This window comes from Onychomys torridus, chromosome 9 (genome assembly GCF_903995425.1).
Source record: "Onychomys torridus chromosome 9, mOncTor1.1, whole genome shotgun sequence".
Classification (NCBI taxonomy): Eukaryota; Metazoa; Chordata; class Mammalia; order Rodentia; family Cricetidae; genus Onychomys; species Onychomys torridus.
The window spans coordinates 55,376,257-55,394,545 of NC_050451.1; the positions used below are offsets into that span (position 1 = coordinate 55,376,257).

An 18,289-nucleotide genomic window follows, 5' to 3' on the forward strand; every position below is an offset into this window, starting at 1 on the left:
AACTAGGGAAGAAAAATCCGGGTCCCAGGGGTCTGTCTGGATTTGCATACACACTGTGAATGGAATTCAGACTCCATCTGGCCCCACAGAGTGGCCTGAAATTGGACAGAGGCCAAACTAAAATGCTAGCTCTCTGGAAGAAGAGGGTATTTAAACCTCGCTCTCCACCATCCCATCAAAACACTCCAGCCCCTGAGCTGCAGCAGATACCGCTCGCTGTATGTGCACTGGGCCCTGACAGAAGTCTCTTTACATCTTGTGGAAAGGATATAACAGCTTAAAAATAAAACCTCTTCTCATTCTAGGGATCTCAGACATCTGGGAGGTTATCTGTGTGATGTTGTAGATGGACCAGCACAAACACCACAGGGAAAAGACCTATCCAGGGACCCATAGCAGAGTCCAGATACCGCCGTCTCTGGACAGCCCCTCCCACCTTGGCAACCTGCACAACTCAGGCCTAGCAGGGAAAGTGATGCTTCACTGTACACATCTGAGTGGCCACTTTCTTCACAGGCCCCAGGCTCTGACAGCTGTCCCTTGGTGGTAGCTAGTCACATTCTAGCCTACATATACACTTCCTGCCTGCCTGCGATCCCTGGAGTCCTGCATTCTTAAAAAGTCTCCCTTTTTCCATCTTCTTAGCTAAAAACCAGGGGAGAGCCCACTGAGCTGGCCACCTGGTAGGCTGCAAAGAGAAGCATATGGTGGCAGGAAGGTGTTCTGCAAAGCTCACATGCAAGCTGGCCCTCAGGGCACTCATCATGGAAGAGATCTGACACCGCACAAAGGTTAAATCGTTATTTAACGTTGTGGCCTGTGTGCTGCTGGCGGTCTCTTCCTAAGTGGGCGGTACTGCAAGTCCACTCAGAATGGCTCCACGTTTGATTCTCCCTGCCGCCCCCTCAGAGTTTAACACAACAGACTCAGCTTGGCAAACTGAACACTCATTGAAGGAACAGCAAGAGTGAAGGGCCCGGAGTCCTAACTATTCTGACAACCACTCCGTGTCATCCCTATCTCTAAAGTCCCTCCATCTGACCTCACCTCACAGGGCTGTCATGGGGTGAAATTATTCAGGGCATCATCAGGCTCAGAGCCTGGCATAAATTGGGCACCTCCAAATCAGCTGAAAAGCCTCCTCCCACCATGCCATGCTCCTAGACCAGCTGGCCCTCGAGGGCGGGGGTGGGGATGTCTGTAACTGGCCCCGGGGTATTTTGCAATTCTGTGTGACAATGGCCAAGGAGAAGCCCCCTATGCGGAGCCACACAGGAATGGACTGAAGTTTTCTGTTTAAAGGCTCAGTCGCAACACTGGCTCCCTGACAGCTATCTCCTTCATGGAGACCCACGGGCATCCTTCCTGTTTCCGTGCTTTGTACTGGCAAGCTCTGGGATCTGGTGGCCCCAGCTCCTTCACAGACCACTTACCAAACATCCTCCTCTGGTCTGGTCTGTTTCTGGACACCTTCAATGTTGAGCCTCCATCCCTCCAGGCCCCTGAGGGTCTCTTCTTAACCTCTAACACATCTTTACAGTCTAGAATGTTCCTTGCATAACGTTCCCATCATCCTCTTCCCTCAGCGCTGTCAGATGGCTATTAGATTGACCTTCACCCTTAATGAAGTACCAGTCTCTGAATGGTGGCTTGAAAGACAATGGCCCCCAAAGGGAGTGGCACTATTAGGAGGTGTGGCCTTGCTGGAGGAGGTGTGTCACTGTGGGGGGTAGGCTTTGAGGTCTCCTTTGCTCAAGCTTCTCAGTGTGACTTTCAGTCAACTTCCTGCACACTGCCATGCTCCCTGTCATGATGATAATGGACTGAACCTGTGAAACTGTAAGTAAGCCAGCCCCAATCAAATGCTTTCTTTATAAGAAGTTGCCTTGCTCATCATTGTGTCTCTTCACAGCAATAAGGACCCTAACTACGACACTCTGTAAAGTAGTGTAGGGTTAAAACTCTAGTGATTAAAAACTCCATCTCCCACAACATGATACCTACAGCCTCTGACTTACAGACTCCATGGTCTGGTGTGGTAACTGTGCTTCATAGCCTGGGCTAATCCTGCTCACAGTTTTCAATGGTTCTGACCACTAGGCCCCACTGAGCGTGCTGGATGAGGGCTCCTCATGTGTGTTTCAGAGATATAAAAGGGCTCTGTGATTCCATCTTATGTTTGGGGGCCTGGTGGTATTGCTGGTGGGTATGCCCATGTGCACACATGCACATATTTCTTTGAAAGACCAGTGTGCATCCAAATAGCCCCACTTTTAATGGGTACTTGGTGGTGGTGGTGGGGGGGGATTCCTGTGCTCTGCACAGAGTCCAAAGAGACACCAAGTCACACATCCCACTCCCAGATGTTCACCTCCTCTGGTCGGCTCAGCACGTGTCCCTCAGGGCCCGTGATGCCCAGATCCAGGATTCTCTGCTGTTCCTGTAATGTGCAGAAAAAGCCAAGTGGTCAGAGGAGGTGGGTTTCAGGTGGCTGACAGCTAGAGACCTGGGCTTGCTTTCTGCAAGATGGAGGGAAAAAAAATGTGAGAAGAAGAGTCCCATACCTCTGCAATGATGTCACCATTCTCTGCATGGACTTGAGCTATGGCACCAATATCCCGGATGACGCTCAGCACTTCATAGATCTGAGGAAGAAGAGGGTAAGCTCAGAACCAGAACCTGAGTCTTCTAGGTCAAAGGAAACCCCCTTGGTGGGGGAGAAATGGCATCCAGGCTGTTCTCTGGTATGCCGGGCTTAGCAATACTCTCAAGGGGACTATGTCAGGCCACTCTGCCACTCACAGAGGCAGCCCAACCAAAAGGACAGGAGTGAGGTGTGAGAAGCAGAGGAGGACAGCTCTGCACAGGTGTGATGAGGGGCCCTCAGTACCACCTCCAGGCCACACGGTATCCTGAGTAGAGGTGACAGGGTTGGATTCCAGAGTCTGGCAGAGCATGACCCCATCAAAGGCCAACTCCATCAGAAACCAAATCTGCCAGTCCCATGGCCCATTAATCTATGGGTGGGCTATATATACACACATGAAAGAATGTTTCCTCCGATGGCAGTGGTGACCAGACCAAACAGAACATCAGGAGCCTTCTCAGAAAGGCTGACTTTCTTACCTGGGAGTCCGTCAGCTGGAATCGATCTTTGAAAGCCATGTACACGAGGAAGGAGTTTACACCTAGTGACACACAAAGAGAAGTAGACACATGAGTTGTAATAGACACACCTAAACTAAACAATCCAGAAGGCAGTGACGGTGCTGTTCACACATGGGCATGAGCCCGTGCATATCTGGGGGGGGGGGGGGGGAGGTGTAGAGGAAGCAGAAGAAGAGAAAAAGAGGTGGAGATACCATAGGAACAAGAACCAGCTGTGCAGCCACACGTGTGTCATCCCAGCTACTTGGAAAGCTGAAACAGGCGGATCACACTTTCAAGACCTCCCTGAGCTTCAGAGTGAGTTCAAAGCAGCGTTGGAAGCTTAGAGAGACCCTGTCTCAAAAAGCCAAAACTACAAAGGGCTGGGCATACAGCTCGGTGGTAGACGGCTGGACTAGCAGAGATGAAGCCCTGGGTTTAATCCTCAGCATCACAGAGTGAAACAGGAGAAAAGCACGACAGAGACAGACAGACAGACAGAATGACAAAGCCAACGGGAAGCTGGGAACAGGATTTCTAGAAATTGTTTTGGGGGTTCTTATGATTTTCCTGTTTGGGGACTTTGAAAGTCTGGCAAAATTAAAGGCTGCGGTGTGAATGCACTCCCATAGCAACATAACTCACAACAATCAGAAGGTGGAACGACCCACCCCACCCCACCCCACCACCCCGCCCCACCCCACCACCCCACCCCGCCCCATGCCCAGAGAACATCAGTGGATGAACAGACACACAAAATGAGGTCTCTGTGTAAGCTGGAACACCATTCAGCCTTACAAATGAAATGTGGCTGCATGGGACAATGGGGACCAGCACAGAAGCCACCCTACTGAATGAAATACCCCAGTTACAAAAGGTAGGTGCTGCAACACCCCATGTGCAGGAGGAAGGGACAGAGCAGTCAGTGTCACGGAGAGGCAACACCCCAGTGCAGGAGGGACACAGAGCCATCAGTGTCACAGAGGGCAGAATGGGGTTACCTGGGCTAGAGGAAGGGGAAGGGGAATTACAGAGGCAGATTTTCATTTTAGCAAGATGACGCATTCTGGAGGTGGATAGTGGTGATGGTTTGGGAAGTTTTTATTGAGTGTGTGTGTGTGTGTGTGTGTGTGTGTGTGTGTGTGTGTACGCGCGCACATGCGCACACTCTTATGCAACAGCATGCACACAGAGGTCAGAAGACAACTTGTGGGAGTCAGTTCTCTCCTTACACCATGTGTGCACTGGGAATCAAATTCAGGTCATCAAGCTTGGCGCCAAGTGCCTTCACCTGTTGCCCCTTCTCAGAGGATTCAAACCAAGGTGAAAGTTGAGCAAATCCACTCAACTGCACACTTAGAAGTGATTCAAATTGTGCACCTTGGGCTGGAGATAGCTCAGAGGTTCAGAGCACTGGCTGCTTTTCCAAAGGATGCAGGTTTGGTTCCCAGCACCCACCTGGCGGCTCATAGCTGTCTGTAACTCCAGTCCCAGTGGACCTAATAGCCTCTTCTGGCTTCTGCATGCACCAGGCACCCACATAGTGCAGAGACACATGTGCAAGCAAAACACTCATACACATAAAATAAATGAATAATTTTCTAGAAAAATATTCTAATGCTATATATATCATTTATCACTTTTTTTAAAACCTTTCTCAAAATAAATAAGTATTTATTCTGACTTTGACAAGAAGATGAATTACAAACTTCTGACTATGAAAATGGTATTTTCTTTGGCAAGCCATGCTGGTTTTAAGAAGCATTTTTTTTTTTTTTAATGAGAAAAACGTCCATTAGTTTGGCAAGCAGCTATCTGTCCATCCTAGCATCTTGGAGTTCTTGCCTCCCGAGGCACCAGACCAAATATCCCTGTCCAAGAACCATCACAATTCTAAACAATTGTCTTGACAACCTCAGAGCCTCAGAGCTTAATTCAAGCCACCTGGGGATGCTGGAGGCTGCCTGAGCTAAAGGCCTCTGGGCATCCCAGCTTTTCATTCCATGCCAGGCAGCAGTTGCCATGGTAACCTGCCTAGACTGATTTGGGATAGACTGACCCTAAGAACTGGAAGTTAAAATCCAACAGCATCTGGATATTCTCAAGATGCGAGAGTGGTTCTAAGTAGAAGCCAGAAATGTCAGAAGTGTGTTTGGAGGCTCTGGGCCATGGTCTGGTTCCAAAATGATTTTAGGGTTACCTCTCCAGAGGTGGGGAAGAAGTTACAGTAGCACTGAATGGCCATTAAGGAAAGCTGTTGCCTCCTAGCTTAATTAAAAAAAAGAGAGAGAGAGAGAGATGTACTTCTGGATGGAGATGAATCCCTGTCTCCTCTCCTAAGAGGGAATCACGTGGTTAAGGGACCACCGCCCCCTGGAAGGCAGGTTCACTTTAAGCCACGCTAAGAAGATGGAAGGAATACTTATCCTTTAGGTGAGGGCATGAACTTCCCATCCTAGAGTTCCAGCTCCCTCCTGCAGTAGGTTTCAAGACCACAGCCATGAGGTTTCACATATCCGCTCGATTTTCGGAATTCCTCAGAAAAACGTTCACTTTTCCACTTCCTCTTTCTATCTGTTTTCAAAGCGTGCTCTCTCTAATACTCTGAGATTTCCTGCTTCTTCAGCTTCCCCCCCACATCCCTCCATGGCTGCCTGGCTGCCATGTGGCTGCCATGATGCCAGTTTAACCCAAACAGCATGACCTCTTCTCTTTCTCGCTTCCTCCGCCCTCCAGGCAACTCACCTAGCTTGTTTGTTTTTTTTTCTTTTAAACTCCATTAAAATGGTTCTTGAGTGTCAAAAAAAGAAAAAGTAAGCATTTGCGGGGTTGGGGGAGAGGGATGGTTACCTCCATGCTAGGAAGAAACTTAAAGAACATCTTAGTCCAATATTCACAGGGCAGATTTTCAAATTATTGAGATTCAAGCGTTTCATGAACTGCCCCACGTCACACAGCTTGTCTGTGGACAAGCTGGCTTCCCAGTGTAGAGCCTTTTATACCGGGTCTGTGGGTATCTTTTATACCATCAGTGGGGAAACGCCTAGATATTTGCCTCCACCTTTTCACTCACAGCACCTACTGTTTCTGACTTGGAACTGCTAAGAACAAAAAAATTAGTAGTACTTCCCCACAAATCAAGGCCCCGTGATACCAAAGAGTGACTCCTATTCCACAGCCAAGCTGAAGGGGGCCCAGGAAAACCATGTGGTTCAGCTCCACTACCTGAGCCCCTCAAGTCTCCTGTGGGCAGGAGTCCTAGGGCACCTAGAGGTAAGTGAAGACACCTCTGGCCTCCCTGAGAACCTTCCTCCCCAATCCCTGGAATTCTCTGAAGCAGAAAAGGCCCTTCAGGTTGTCCCAGGTTTGAAGAGTCTCATAACCTCCTCAGCGAGCCTCATTCTTACAGGTTTGTATGACATGCTTGCCCCCAAACTTCCAAAGACAAACCTAGTGCCTCACTGGGCCTTGGAGGGCCAATCACTCCTAGAGACCAGATCCCTCAAGCCAGTGATCAGTCGGAAGCTGTTACACAAGAAGACACCCCAGGGCAGAGCCACACTGTCTTACTCAAATAGGCTTCTGCTCCCACACTGGGGTAGGGCCCCTGTAGTCAGCATAAGCTGCAGCCTAAAGCCCCCACCGCTTGCTCGAGGGAGGCTTTGAGTCAGAACAAAGCATCTCCAGTGGAGCCGCAAGACCTACCGTGGTCCTTCACCAGAGCTTCCATCTCCTCCTGGATGCCCTTGTGCCACTCTGTGATGTCCACGTGCAGAGAATAGTCACAGCAGGACTTGCTGTCAGCCCACTCCCTCCATTGATCAAAAGCAGCCAGGAGGCTTGTCCCGGGCTCAGGAACAACATGGTCAACTAGGAAGGAACAGACAGTGGTCGTCATCACGGGAAACGCATGAGCAGGTATTCACCCACTTGAACCCTGCACTGAGCCTCCTGGGTTCCCACTGGAGACAGCGATCTCTCCAACAATGTCTAGGAATGCACTTAAGCCAGCTGAGGGCTCAATGGGGACAAACTTCGCATTGGACAGCAGACACGTGAAACCGCGCGTGAACTACTCAGATCCGATTTATCAAGTCCGAGTGCCTGAGACCTGCGGCACATTCCGAGGACAATGAGTCTGCATGGACAATGGTAGTGTCAGAGGGCCAGTTAGAGGAGCCAAGCCCTTCTTTGTGCTCCCAGCTGCTGTGAGACGCCCCAGTAGACAGCCAGGCCTCAGAGAAGCTGGAGCGGGGCCATGTACAATGGGCCTCTCCAAAACGGCCAGCAGCCCCGCTCACTCCTAGCCACTCAGGTTTCTGCAGTGTAATTCCACTCTGTAATTTAAGGACAATCTTTCATCTTAAGAGTTTAAAACATTTTGAAGCTGAGCTTGCTGTAATATTATTACTAAGGCAGGTTGATGTTTGTCCCCTGGCTCCACTGGTTGCCCGCAGGTGCCCCTGGGTACACCACTCTGCTGTCCCAAGTCTCGGTGCTGCTTTTAAAGGGAATTGTATTACCTGCAGACTTTGTTATGAAGATCACACAGAGACAGAATGTCTATCAGCCTTACAAGGCTCCTTGATTTAAATCCTCCGGTGCCTTGCTTTGCACTGCAAATACAGTTTAAAGACCTTCAAGAGCCTGGCTGACCCCCACAGCAGGACCCTGAGACGTCTCTGTCTTGTCCTCTATCTCCAGCTGAACAGGCCATCTTTCAGTTTTGCTACATCGGGCTGCTTCCTCTCACCCCAGGGCCTTTGCACATGCTATTATCTCTCACAGGTTCCCTGAAGCTCTTGCCCCAGCTTCCTTGATGACATGAGGTTTTCTAGAACTATTATTGCCCATCTTGTGCACACACACACAACAAAGCACTAAGATTCCAACTGAAATTAGTTGTCCAAGGTTCAATCAAATTCATGCAACAATAAGGAAAAGGCTCAGGACTCTGGGCTCCTAAAGCAGTGAACTATTCTTCCAAAACGGAATATTAGATTTCCTATGCCCAGGACCAAAATTTTCAGATGTAACTACATTGTGACTGGCTTAACTTGGCTTCATACATACCAGCAGTTACAGCAGTTACCCCTGCCTGGTCATTATGCATACATGTACTGAATGTCACATTGAACCTCATAAGCCAATATCATCACTAGATGGCGATTAAAATAGATGTATTTTAAAACACACTTCTAAATTCTTTTGTCATACTTCTTTCTTTTCTTTTTTCACACTTGCTCACTGGGGACTTCTCAGGTACCAGCTCAAAGAACCAGTCTATGTAATGACAGAGCTCCACAGCTACCTAGTATCTAGAACACAGTGTCAACTGATGAGGTCTTTGGCAAAATGCTACCCTAGAAACTCCAACAAGACAATTCCAATTTTTCTCCCTAATCTGTGTTCTCTACTCCACTCCACTACCCCCAGCACCAACAAAAATACCACTTTGCTAGCAGCAAGTCTTCTGGACTGTCTGTGGCTAAAGCCTGCCTCACCCCTCCCTCTCCTCCATCCCACGCTCCCAGGAAGCCAGGCAGACCTCAGAATACCCTTTATCTGCAGCTGCAATCCCCATGCACATCTGCCAGGAAGGGCAGACTCAAGCATCTCCTCAGAGCCCGGCTAGATCTGAGCCTAGCAGACATCTCCAGTCCCCATCACACCCTCTGTCCCTGACATGGTCGCCATCCATGGCCATCCTGTGGGTCTCTTACTCCTTTGACTCACCCTGGTCCTGCCCACGCCATGCTCCTCACTCAGGCAGTGGCCCTCGCTGAAATCCTCTCCCTCGGTGCCTTCTCAGACAGCACCTCCCATCAGGCTCACGACAGTGCCACCATGTCGAGTTGCACTACCACCTGCCATAGCTTCTGAGCGACACATACACACATATACTCACACACACACACACACACACACACACACACACACACAATTTACTTGCATATACACTCACTCACAAATACACAAAGACACACACACATATCCTCAGTCACAGACATATCCACACTTACACACACACAGACACACATACATATCCTCAGTCACAGACATATACACACACACACACACACACACACACACACACACACACACACACACACACACACACACACAAACACACACAAACACACATACAGTACAAAGCATAAGCTCCTCAGAGCAAGGACCATGTTCAGAGACAGGAGAAGCTCATTGAATGCCCTATGTAATCACTTCTCGGCACGCACATCTTGCCTTTCAGTCAGTTGAAAAGTAAATGGGGTTCAAGTTTGTACCCTGTGAGTATCTGTGAGCAACATTCTAGGACACCCCTAGGGTGCCAAAACCCCACAGACACCCAAATTCCTTGCATTAGTATGTGCACCCAGCCTGCTACATCCATCTGTATACTTTTGCAGGGAGGCTGAGGATTGATCCCGGGATCCCAGCATGCTACGGTTGGGCTCCACTCCAGACCCCCTCCATACACCTTATAGCCTCTCTATATTGCTTGCTTGCAGGACCTGATGTAATACCACATAGCACTGTGTGGACCTGGTGCTTGCACTGAGGCAAATTTCAAATTTGCATTTTGTAACTTTCCAGAAAATTTTTCCAAATGTTTCTTATTTGCGGTTTGGCTGAACCCAGAATTAATTGAATCCACAGATGCAGAATCTTTGGATCTGATGGGTCAACTGTGCTCTCCTGGTAACAGGGTCAGCTTTCCCATCCACCCCATAGGGCTGCTATGAAACCTGGAGACCCTCCTGCCCGACCCTGCTGGACGAGGAATATTCCTTCTACCAGACATGGAAGGAAAACGGCCTTCCTCAAAGCTGATTTTTCTAAAATAGAGGTGATTTCAGGCAAAGTTAATATTACATCTACTTGATCGCCAGCACCTTCTGTCAAACCAACCAACTCAACTTGGTACATTTTCTCTACATCTTTTTTTCTGCATGCTGTATTTTATTCTATTTCCTTATCTCTAATCTATCTCCTTCCCTTTAAAGTGGCTTTAACAAGATACCCAAGCTAGTCCTGGCTGACACACCAGAATGCAGGTGTTTGAGGCAGGAGGAGCTTGACAAGTTTGAGGCCAGCCTGGGCTACACAGTGAATAAGTCAGCCAGAGACACTCAGGAAAAATAGATGACAAGAAGGAAGGGGGAAATGGGGGACATTAAAAGATATCAAGAACAAAGTTGTATGTTGTATGTTTATGGGTGTGTGTGAAGATGTACATAAAATATTCATGCATATTTGTGTATATATGTGTGCAGACCTGTATAAATGCTTTGTTAGTGCCTATGCATGTTTCCACCTATGCAGAGGCATACATGCATGCATGCATGTTTGCATCTAAGTGTGTACGATTCAGTAGATGAACAACATTTTGCAAGCTTCACACATCTGCAAGACTTCAAGTTAGGCTCTCAGGCCAGGAAGTCTGACATCAAGCAGATCTCTTCCTGGGAACCATTGCTCAAGAGGACACTGAGAACAGCACGCTCAGTCTGGGAATAATGCTCAACCCACTGAGTATAATGGCCATTTTAAATATCTTAATATTTGATTGGATAAAATGGTTTACAGCTACACGGTGAATGCTTTGATTTGCCCATTCCAAAGAATAAAGACCAAATTCTCAAAGTTCTGTCCCTAGACTGGCTCTCTTTCATTCTATTTATCCTGTCAGTAATAATCATGATTGCTTTGAGATACTCTTAAGATTTCATATTTTCATTTAATGTGTAGGGGTATTTTGCCTGCCATGGAAGTTTGTGCACCGTGTGTATCCCTGGTGCCTATAGAGGCCAGAAAAGGGCACCAGAAACCCCTGGAACTGGAGTTACAAGGTGGTTGTGTCACCTTGTGGGTGCTGGGAACCAAACCTGGGTCCTCTGGAAGAGCCGTCTCTCCAGCCTCCATGATACCCTTTAAGATCCTATGTGAGCTCCTTACCATTAAAAGCATACATGTTCATGTTCCCCCAGGGCTGGGCATCAAACCTAGTGTCTTGTGCACGGCAGGCAAGGCCATTTCTGAATAACTGAGCTACACTGTCAGCCCTCTGACTTTTATGAGAGAAAAAGTTTCTTCCAACAGCCCACTTCTTTCTGTAAGATCTGTCTGCTTCCTTCCGCACCTAAGGAACCCGAGAGAGCTCCATGGAGGGTGCTCCATGCAGGATGCCTGCTCCAATGACATCTCAAGCAAGGAGCCTTCTGTGGCTCACCCTTCCACAAAGCTTACGTAGGGACAGTGGCCAGGGACACCTTCAGATCAGTAACAAGACCCAGAAAGAGACTCAGACACTGTGACGCCACGCTTCTCCATCTTCAAGGAACACAAGAAGTGTCTTGAGTGTAAACCCTGGGTCATGCCCTCACCTCTTGCCTCTGTTCTGGGACCACGGGTCCAGATGGGAACCTGAGGAAGTGAGTTTCTGATAAGCAGCCATTCTGATTCTGGCTGAGGACAGACTGTTTTTCCATTCACCTCTCCTTCCATTTCCACCCACTAGGCCTTTGAGGGCCTGTCCACTACACAATGGCAATGCCACTTTCAAAACAGAACCAGTTCCCTAGTTACCAGGCGAGGCCCTCCCTCCATAGCCAAAGCCAGTATCTGATTAGTGAGCTGTGGGATACCCAGCACTTGAGAGAAACAGGCCTATTTCCTCTAAGCTAATGACACTTGCAAACATGTCCCTGAAACGCCTGCGTGAACTTTCCCACCGTTCCCCATAAGGTCTCCTGGGAAGAGCTGTTTCTCAGGAACAGGGCAGAGGGTCATAACCATTTCCGGAGGGAGCAGGGGTCCCTGATGAGGATGCAAAGCAGAAAACTTCTCTTTCCTGGGTCCCTGTGAGAAAGGCACAGCCACCGGCCAGCAGCCAACAATGACAAGGAGGTGAACAACAGGGTCGAAGTACCCCCAAACCTGGGTCTGCTGCCTGTGGTGGCCTTCCTTGTGGGTGTTTACTGAGATTTCCCAGACTCATCCATAACCATATACAGCAGAGGAGGGTAACACGAGGCACAGGGAAAAGTATCTGTGAAATGACTTCCACATGATGGCCCTCATTCCCTCCTCAGAGCATCTCCATAGAGTCCACAGACACCAGTCCTCCTGCTGTATGATGAGCCAAGGGCATGCCCTGGAAGGACGGCCTGGACGTGCGCTCAATGAAAAATCCCAGAATTTCCAGAGAGTGTCTGACTACAAACTGTCTTAATTCGGAAAGCTCTGAATTCCAAAATGCTCCAAAACCTGAAATATCGTGACACCCGTGGGACGTTCCACACTGATCTCATATGACAAGTGCCAGCCAAATTGCAGGCATGCTACCCAGTTGTACAGAATTGCTTTCAGGGGTCAGGGGAGGAGCTTGGTTGGAAGAAGGCTTTCCTAGCATGCCTGTGTCTCGGTCTCCAGCACTGAGAAAAATCAGGTCTGTAATCTCAGCGTTCAGGAGGTGGAGGAGGCTGACAGATCAAAGTAAGATGGAGGTCAGTCTGATATACATGAGACTGTCTCAAAAAAAAAAAAAAAAAAAAAAAGGCCCCAGCCATTACATAAGGTCAGTAAAAAACCTTTCTTAGGAATTTCACATTTAGACCTGAGCCCCATCTCAAAATAACTCTTTATGTATATGCAAATGTCTTACTCTGAAATCTGAAGCTCCTCTCATCCCAGACACTTCAGATGAGGGACACTGGACCTGTATTATCGCCTGTACTATTTCTACAAAACCTGTCAAGGGATCCTACCCTCTTTTTAAGAGCTTGACTGCACATAAGACAAACTTCATCCAGTTAAGGGCACAACTCTGTATTTTTAGTATATTCACATTTCCATACAAGCATCATCCCATCTAATTTTAAAACACAACCCCCAGAGAAGTCCGACACCCATCAGCCATCCCTCCTCATCCCTTCCTTCCCACTAGCCCCAGCCCAAAGCAACCGCTAATCTGATCCCTATCACTTCACAGGAAACAGAAGTGTCCACTGTGGGGTCTTTGGGGTCACCTCTGGCACTTCCACACATCAAGAAGCCCTTTGAACAGCATCTCCAGTCTTGACTCCTATCCCAGAGGAGCCTGCGTGTTCACAGCACCCAGTTCAAGAAACAGCAGCTCTCCTCCTCTCCAGCAATCATCAGTGGTGAGGAGGGGGCAATGAAGCTGTTACAGAGTCACACCCCAGCCTGTATTATTTCACAGCAATCCTGTCAACTCACAAGGGCAACCTGGCTGAGATCATCCCAAAGTGATGTCATGTACCTTCCTTTCATTGATACTCCATGTGGGTGGGTGGTGTAGGTGGACATGGTGGGCTGGGCGTATGACCCTCCAGTCACAGCTGGGGGACACGCAGGCCCTGTGGTTTATCTGCTATAGTAATTTGAATGAGAAATGCCCCTCTAGAAGCTCAGGTATTTGTTAACTTGGTCCTCAGTTGGTGGCACTGCTTAAGGAGGTTTGGATGGTTTAGGGGGAGTGGCCTAGCTGAAGGAAGTGGATCACTTTGATAGTCCTTTGCCTTGACCCATTTCTATTTCACCCTCCCTGCTTCCTGCATGTGGGTGGAGATGTGATTTCTCTCTCTGCTTCTTGTTCCACCAGCCTGCTGTCATGCCTTCCCGCCATTATGGACTCTGTTTCTGAACTGTAAGCCAAAATAAATCCTTTCTCCCCTAAGCTGCTTTGGTCATGGGGTTTTATCACGGCAACAGAGAAGTAATGCGTCCAAACTGGGGGTGTGAAGCAGTTGCCCTTGCCCCCAGCCTCCAGCGACAACCATCTTCCAGGCATTGTGCTAGAGTGGTTACCCATTACCACACCCTTGTCTGCCTTCCAAACACAGGCTGGTCCCCTGAAGCAGGCAGTTCTAAAGGGAACCCCAGGGTCAAAAGACAAATACCCCACTGTGTGGGAGAATATAGATTCAGGGCATGGGGTTAAGAGCTTGTCAACATGTCAGCACCTCATAAAACCCTTTCCTCCACGCAGCTCACACATGCACTCCTGGCAACCCAGATCAAAGGCCAGGCTAATGAAATCTGTGTGTTGTGATGAAGGGCCATTTATAACATACAAATCCCTCGGAGAGTGATGAGTCAGATGATGAGGAGTAATTCCCTGACTCGTCAAAAGCAGATGCAGAGGGGGTAAGAAAAAACATGGAGGGGGTGAGAGCCCTCAGGCCATCTGCAGTCAGCAGGAGGTCAAGATATCAAGAGCAGGTCCACCAGACTCAACTGGACATGGGTCAGGCACAGGAAGAGAAGGCTCAGAATGACCCTCTCCACCACAAACAGCTTTACTTGCGTTCTAGGACTTGATGGTTTGAGCTCATTCATTCATAAAGGTTGTACACTGTTTGGGCATTATTTGAAAGTTTTATCAAACCATGAGCCATGTGGTGGTTTGAATAAAAATGGCCCGTATAGGCTCATATATTTGAATGCCTGATCTGCAGTTGGTAGAACTGTTTGGGAAGGATTAGGAAGTGTTGCCTGTTGGAGGAAGTATGTCACTGGGTGTGGGGGGGGGGGAATGCCCACACCATCCCCAGTTAGTGCTTGAGATCCCCCCTCCCACTCGCTCCTTCCCTTCTCTCATGGTTGTGGATCAGATGTAAGTTCTCAGCTACTGCTCCAGTGCCATGCTTGCTTGCCTGCCTGAAGCCACGCTCCCTGCCATGATGATGAAAGACTAACCCTCTGAAACTGTAAGCAAGCCCTCAATTAAATGCTTCCTTTTATAAGCTGCCTTGGTCATGGTTTCTCTTCTCAGCAACAGAACTAAGACAAGTCACATGGCTGGAGAGATGGTTCAGTGGGCAAAGTGGTCAAGAGGCTTGCTGTGCAAGCATGAGGACTGCAGTTTAGATCTCAGCATCCACAGAAAAGGCAAGCATGCACCCGGAACCCCAGTGCAGGGGACAGCAATAAGCATGTCCCCTGGGACTTGCTGACCAGCTAGTCTAGCGAACACTGTGAGTTCCATGTTCAGTGAGAGACCACTTCATAAAACAAGGAAGAGAGAAATGGGGGAAGACATGTACATACACAGGCAAATACACACACACCTACACACACACACACACACACACACACACACACACACACACACACACACCAGAAACCTTGAGACCTAACAACTGATCTGCAGAAGCCCTCAGAGGGCTTTGTACACCGGCTGTTACCAAATGGCCGCAAAGCCAACTGACATAAGCTAGCTGGGCAGCCTCTACCTGGAGAGATTTTGCAACTGAAATCAGGATGCCAAAGGTTTGCTGGGACCACCTACCACTTTCCTGACAAAGAATTCAGGTTCTGGGCAAGTTCTGAACATGACATAATCTGGGCTGTCAAGCCGGCTCAGTGGGTGGAAGTACCTTCCGCCAGGCCTGGTGACCTGATGTTTGATGTCCAGAACCCACATTGTAGAAGAGAACTGACTCCTGGAAGTTGTCCTCAAGCCTCTACCCCATGCACTCCCCCACCATGCATGAACATGCCCCACACACTAAATAAATATATTAGTTATTAAAAAATATTTTTTTAAAGATGCATAATCAGATGGAACAGCTTTGGAATTTAACTCAGGTCTGAATCCTAAATCTCTGGGTTTTTTTTCCTTTTCACTATAATAGAAGAAAATGTTACCCATAATCCCACCACCTTATTAATAACTATTCATCATCCATATTATTCCCCAGATCTGTCATATAGATATATATATTTAATGGGGTATAATCACAGGCCATGTTCCTTTTAGTTGTGTGGAACTTTATTTTATCTTAGGAGCATGTTGTGTTACCATCTTCTTGATCCATCTTCTAATAAGAGTTATCCTCAGGGGTGTCCATCAATTTCACCATTTCCCTGAGGAACAACCTATGGTTTTTTCCTACATCCCCAATGGTGCACAATGTTCTTACGAACACACTCATGTTCCTAACCGGTCCCCTACTTCAAAGTCTTCCCTGGAGAGGATGCTGGGGTGGACCATGGCTCTCAATTCACGTGACCAAAGTAGAATGGTTTCACTCCGCCCCAAGCAATGCATGGGGACGTCACTCCAGATAATACTGGTGCCCGCTTTACGTGTTTGCTATTTCAAAGGGCGAACACAACACCCCCTTCACTCTTCTTGGCTGCCTTTGTTTTAGAAAACTGGCCACTTTCCAAGCTCCATCTAGGAGGACCGAGGAAGACAGGAAGGATTCAGTAGGCCAGCTGTGCAGAGTGACTCACAGTCTCATGAGAGCCTGGTCCAGTGGCCACTTGGGCCATTTTAGCTCTAACGCTTGTTCAGGCCTTCTTCAGCTATCAACCTGCATCCAGGACAATTCCCAGCTAACGCTGACCCCGTTAGGCACGCACAATGGAGACAGGGTTAGGAGGACAGTCCAGGCCCTAGTTCCTAGCACTGAGAAAGCCATGGCCCATCCCTCCTTCGTGTTCATCTCCCGGCACAGACAATTCATAGACAATACCATCCCTGCAGCAGAATGACACCACTGTCGCCTGGGGAAGGAAGCGAGGAGAAGAAAAGGTGAACACCCTACCCAAAGGCTGCAGGCTCCGGGCTGCTCAGCATTTCTCCAAGAAATGTTGAAGTCATTGGCTGAGGGAGGGGTGGGGTTCCTGTTTCCTGTCACTAGACAGGCACTCTGGGTCAGGCTCTGAACAAACACCTCACTGACAGCAGCTTATGTCCCCTCACCAGAGAGAGAAACACACTCTGATTCTGATGGGTGTGTCATGCCTGGAATTCCTCTAGCTCTGACATCTTGAGAGGGAAGGTGCCCAGCCCTGCCAGTACCCTGCCCTCGGAAACACTGCAAGCTCCCAAGCTCACCAGCTCTCACATGCTCAGTGCAGACCAGGGGGACTCACTCATCTGAAAAGACAGAATGAAATACTTGCTCATTCAAAGACATGTCAGAGCACCAGGAAAATCCATATTACGTGAGAACAGGCCCCAGGGCCCTAACTGTCCACTCCAAGCTTTCAGGAAATGAGGACATGACAAGCTGCAGGTCTGGCCTTGACTCCAGGCACTACCACTGATGAGGCCCAGGAAGCTGAGCAAGTTAATAACTCCTCAGTGCCTCATTTTCCCCAGCTGCAAAAGAGGTATAGCCACATGGCTACCCCACAGTATTGGGAAACTGCAACCACAGTGTCGGGTTTGCACCTGGGTACCGCTCTCACTACTTGTAGAACTTCAAGGTTCTTGACCCTCTCTGGACCTCAGTTTTCTTATCTGTAAAATGGACATTATTCTAACACCTGCTGTGGCACAGCAGTTGACAAGGCCTTACAACAGACATCCTATTAAGCCTGTGTCAAATGGCTAAGTAACACAGGTCAAAGCTGTTTCTGCAATACCCGGCCAGTGCTGTGGTCCCTAAAGGCTGAAGCTTCTCTTGGGGAGACCAGCCACATGACCCAGCAGCAGGGGAAGGGGAATGAGGATGGAGGGTGGCGTCAAGCAGGATGTTCCAGCAAGGAAGAACAGGGGTGGGGGGTGGGGACTGGATAAAGACTCTGCAGAGAGAAGGCCAAGGCCACAGCACCACAAGAAAGGCTTGGAACTATGAGTCATCCCTGCAGAGGAACAGGCTTCTTCAGAAACCGACCAAAACCCAAGGAACAAGGCGAAGCTGTCCTATTTACCGGACAAGTGGGTAAATGGCAGAGAGCCTCTGAGGAGACATCTCAGTTCCTGGGGAAATTCCCTGCAATAACCCCCACCACTCCCCAGGCCAGGACACCAGGATACAAAACAAAACAAAACAAATCTTCCTATCTGGAAAGTGTTAGGAGCAGGTAAATTTGCTTCCCAATGTTAAGAGGACTCAAATGTGGGGAAAGCTGCCAATCAGGGCAGATAACAAACTGGCCTCATTAGCAGAGCTCTCTGTCATTCCAATAAAAAACAAAGCAACCTGATCCTACAGGTTCCTAGAGATCTCCCCAAACATCAGGCCCATCCACAGCAGGCTTTGAAAGTGCAAGAGCAAAGCTTACTTTCAAAACCCTAGGGACACAGGAAGCCCAGGCTGGATGCCTGGCTCTTTTCCTTTCCCATGTGTATATATATATGCACACGTGTGTGTGTGTG

The 18,289-nt window shown here is 48.6% G+C and overlaps 1 protein-coding gene across 2 annotated transcripts in view; it reads right to left on the reverse strand.

Moving 5' to 3' along the window:
* Positions 1–18,289, reverse strand: part of Dpysl2 (dihydropyrimidinase like 2) — a 97,490-nt gene that overhangs the window by 19,472 nt on the left and 59,729 nt on the right. For both annotated transcript variants that reach the window (XM_036198878.1, XM_036198879.1), the window contains exons 4-7: positions 6,853–7,017; positions 3,127–3,188; positions 2,565–2,645; positions 2,372–2,440 (exon numbers count right to left, since the gene is read on the reverse strand). In XM_036198878.1, coding sequence (XP_036054771.1) covers positions 2,372–2,440; positions 2,565–2,645; positions 3,127–3,188; positions 6,853–7,017 — 377 coding nt within the window. The remainder of the gene's footprint in view (positions 1–2,371; positions 2,441–2,564; positions 2,646–3,126; positions 3,189–6,852; positions 7,018–18,289) is intronic.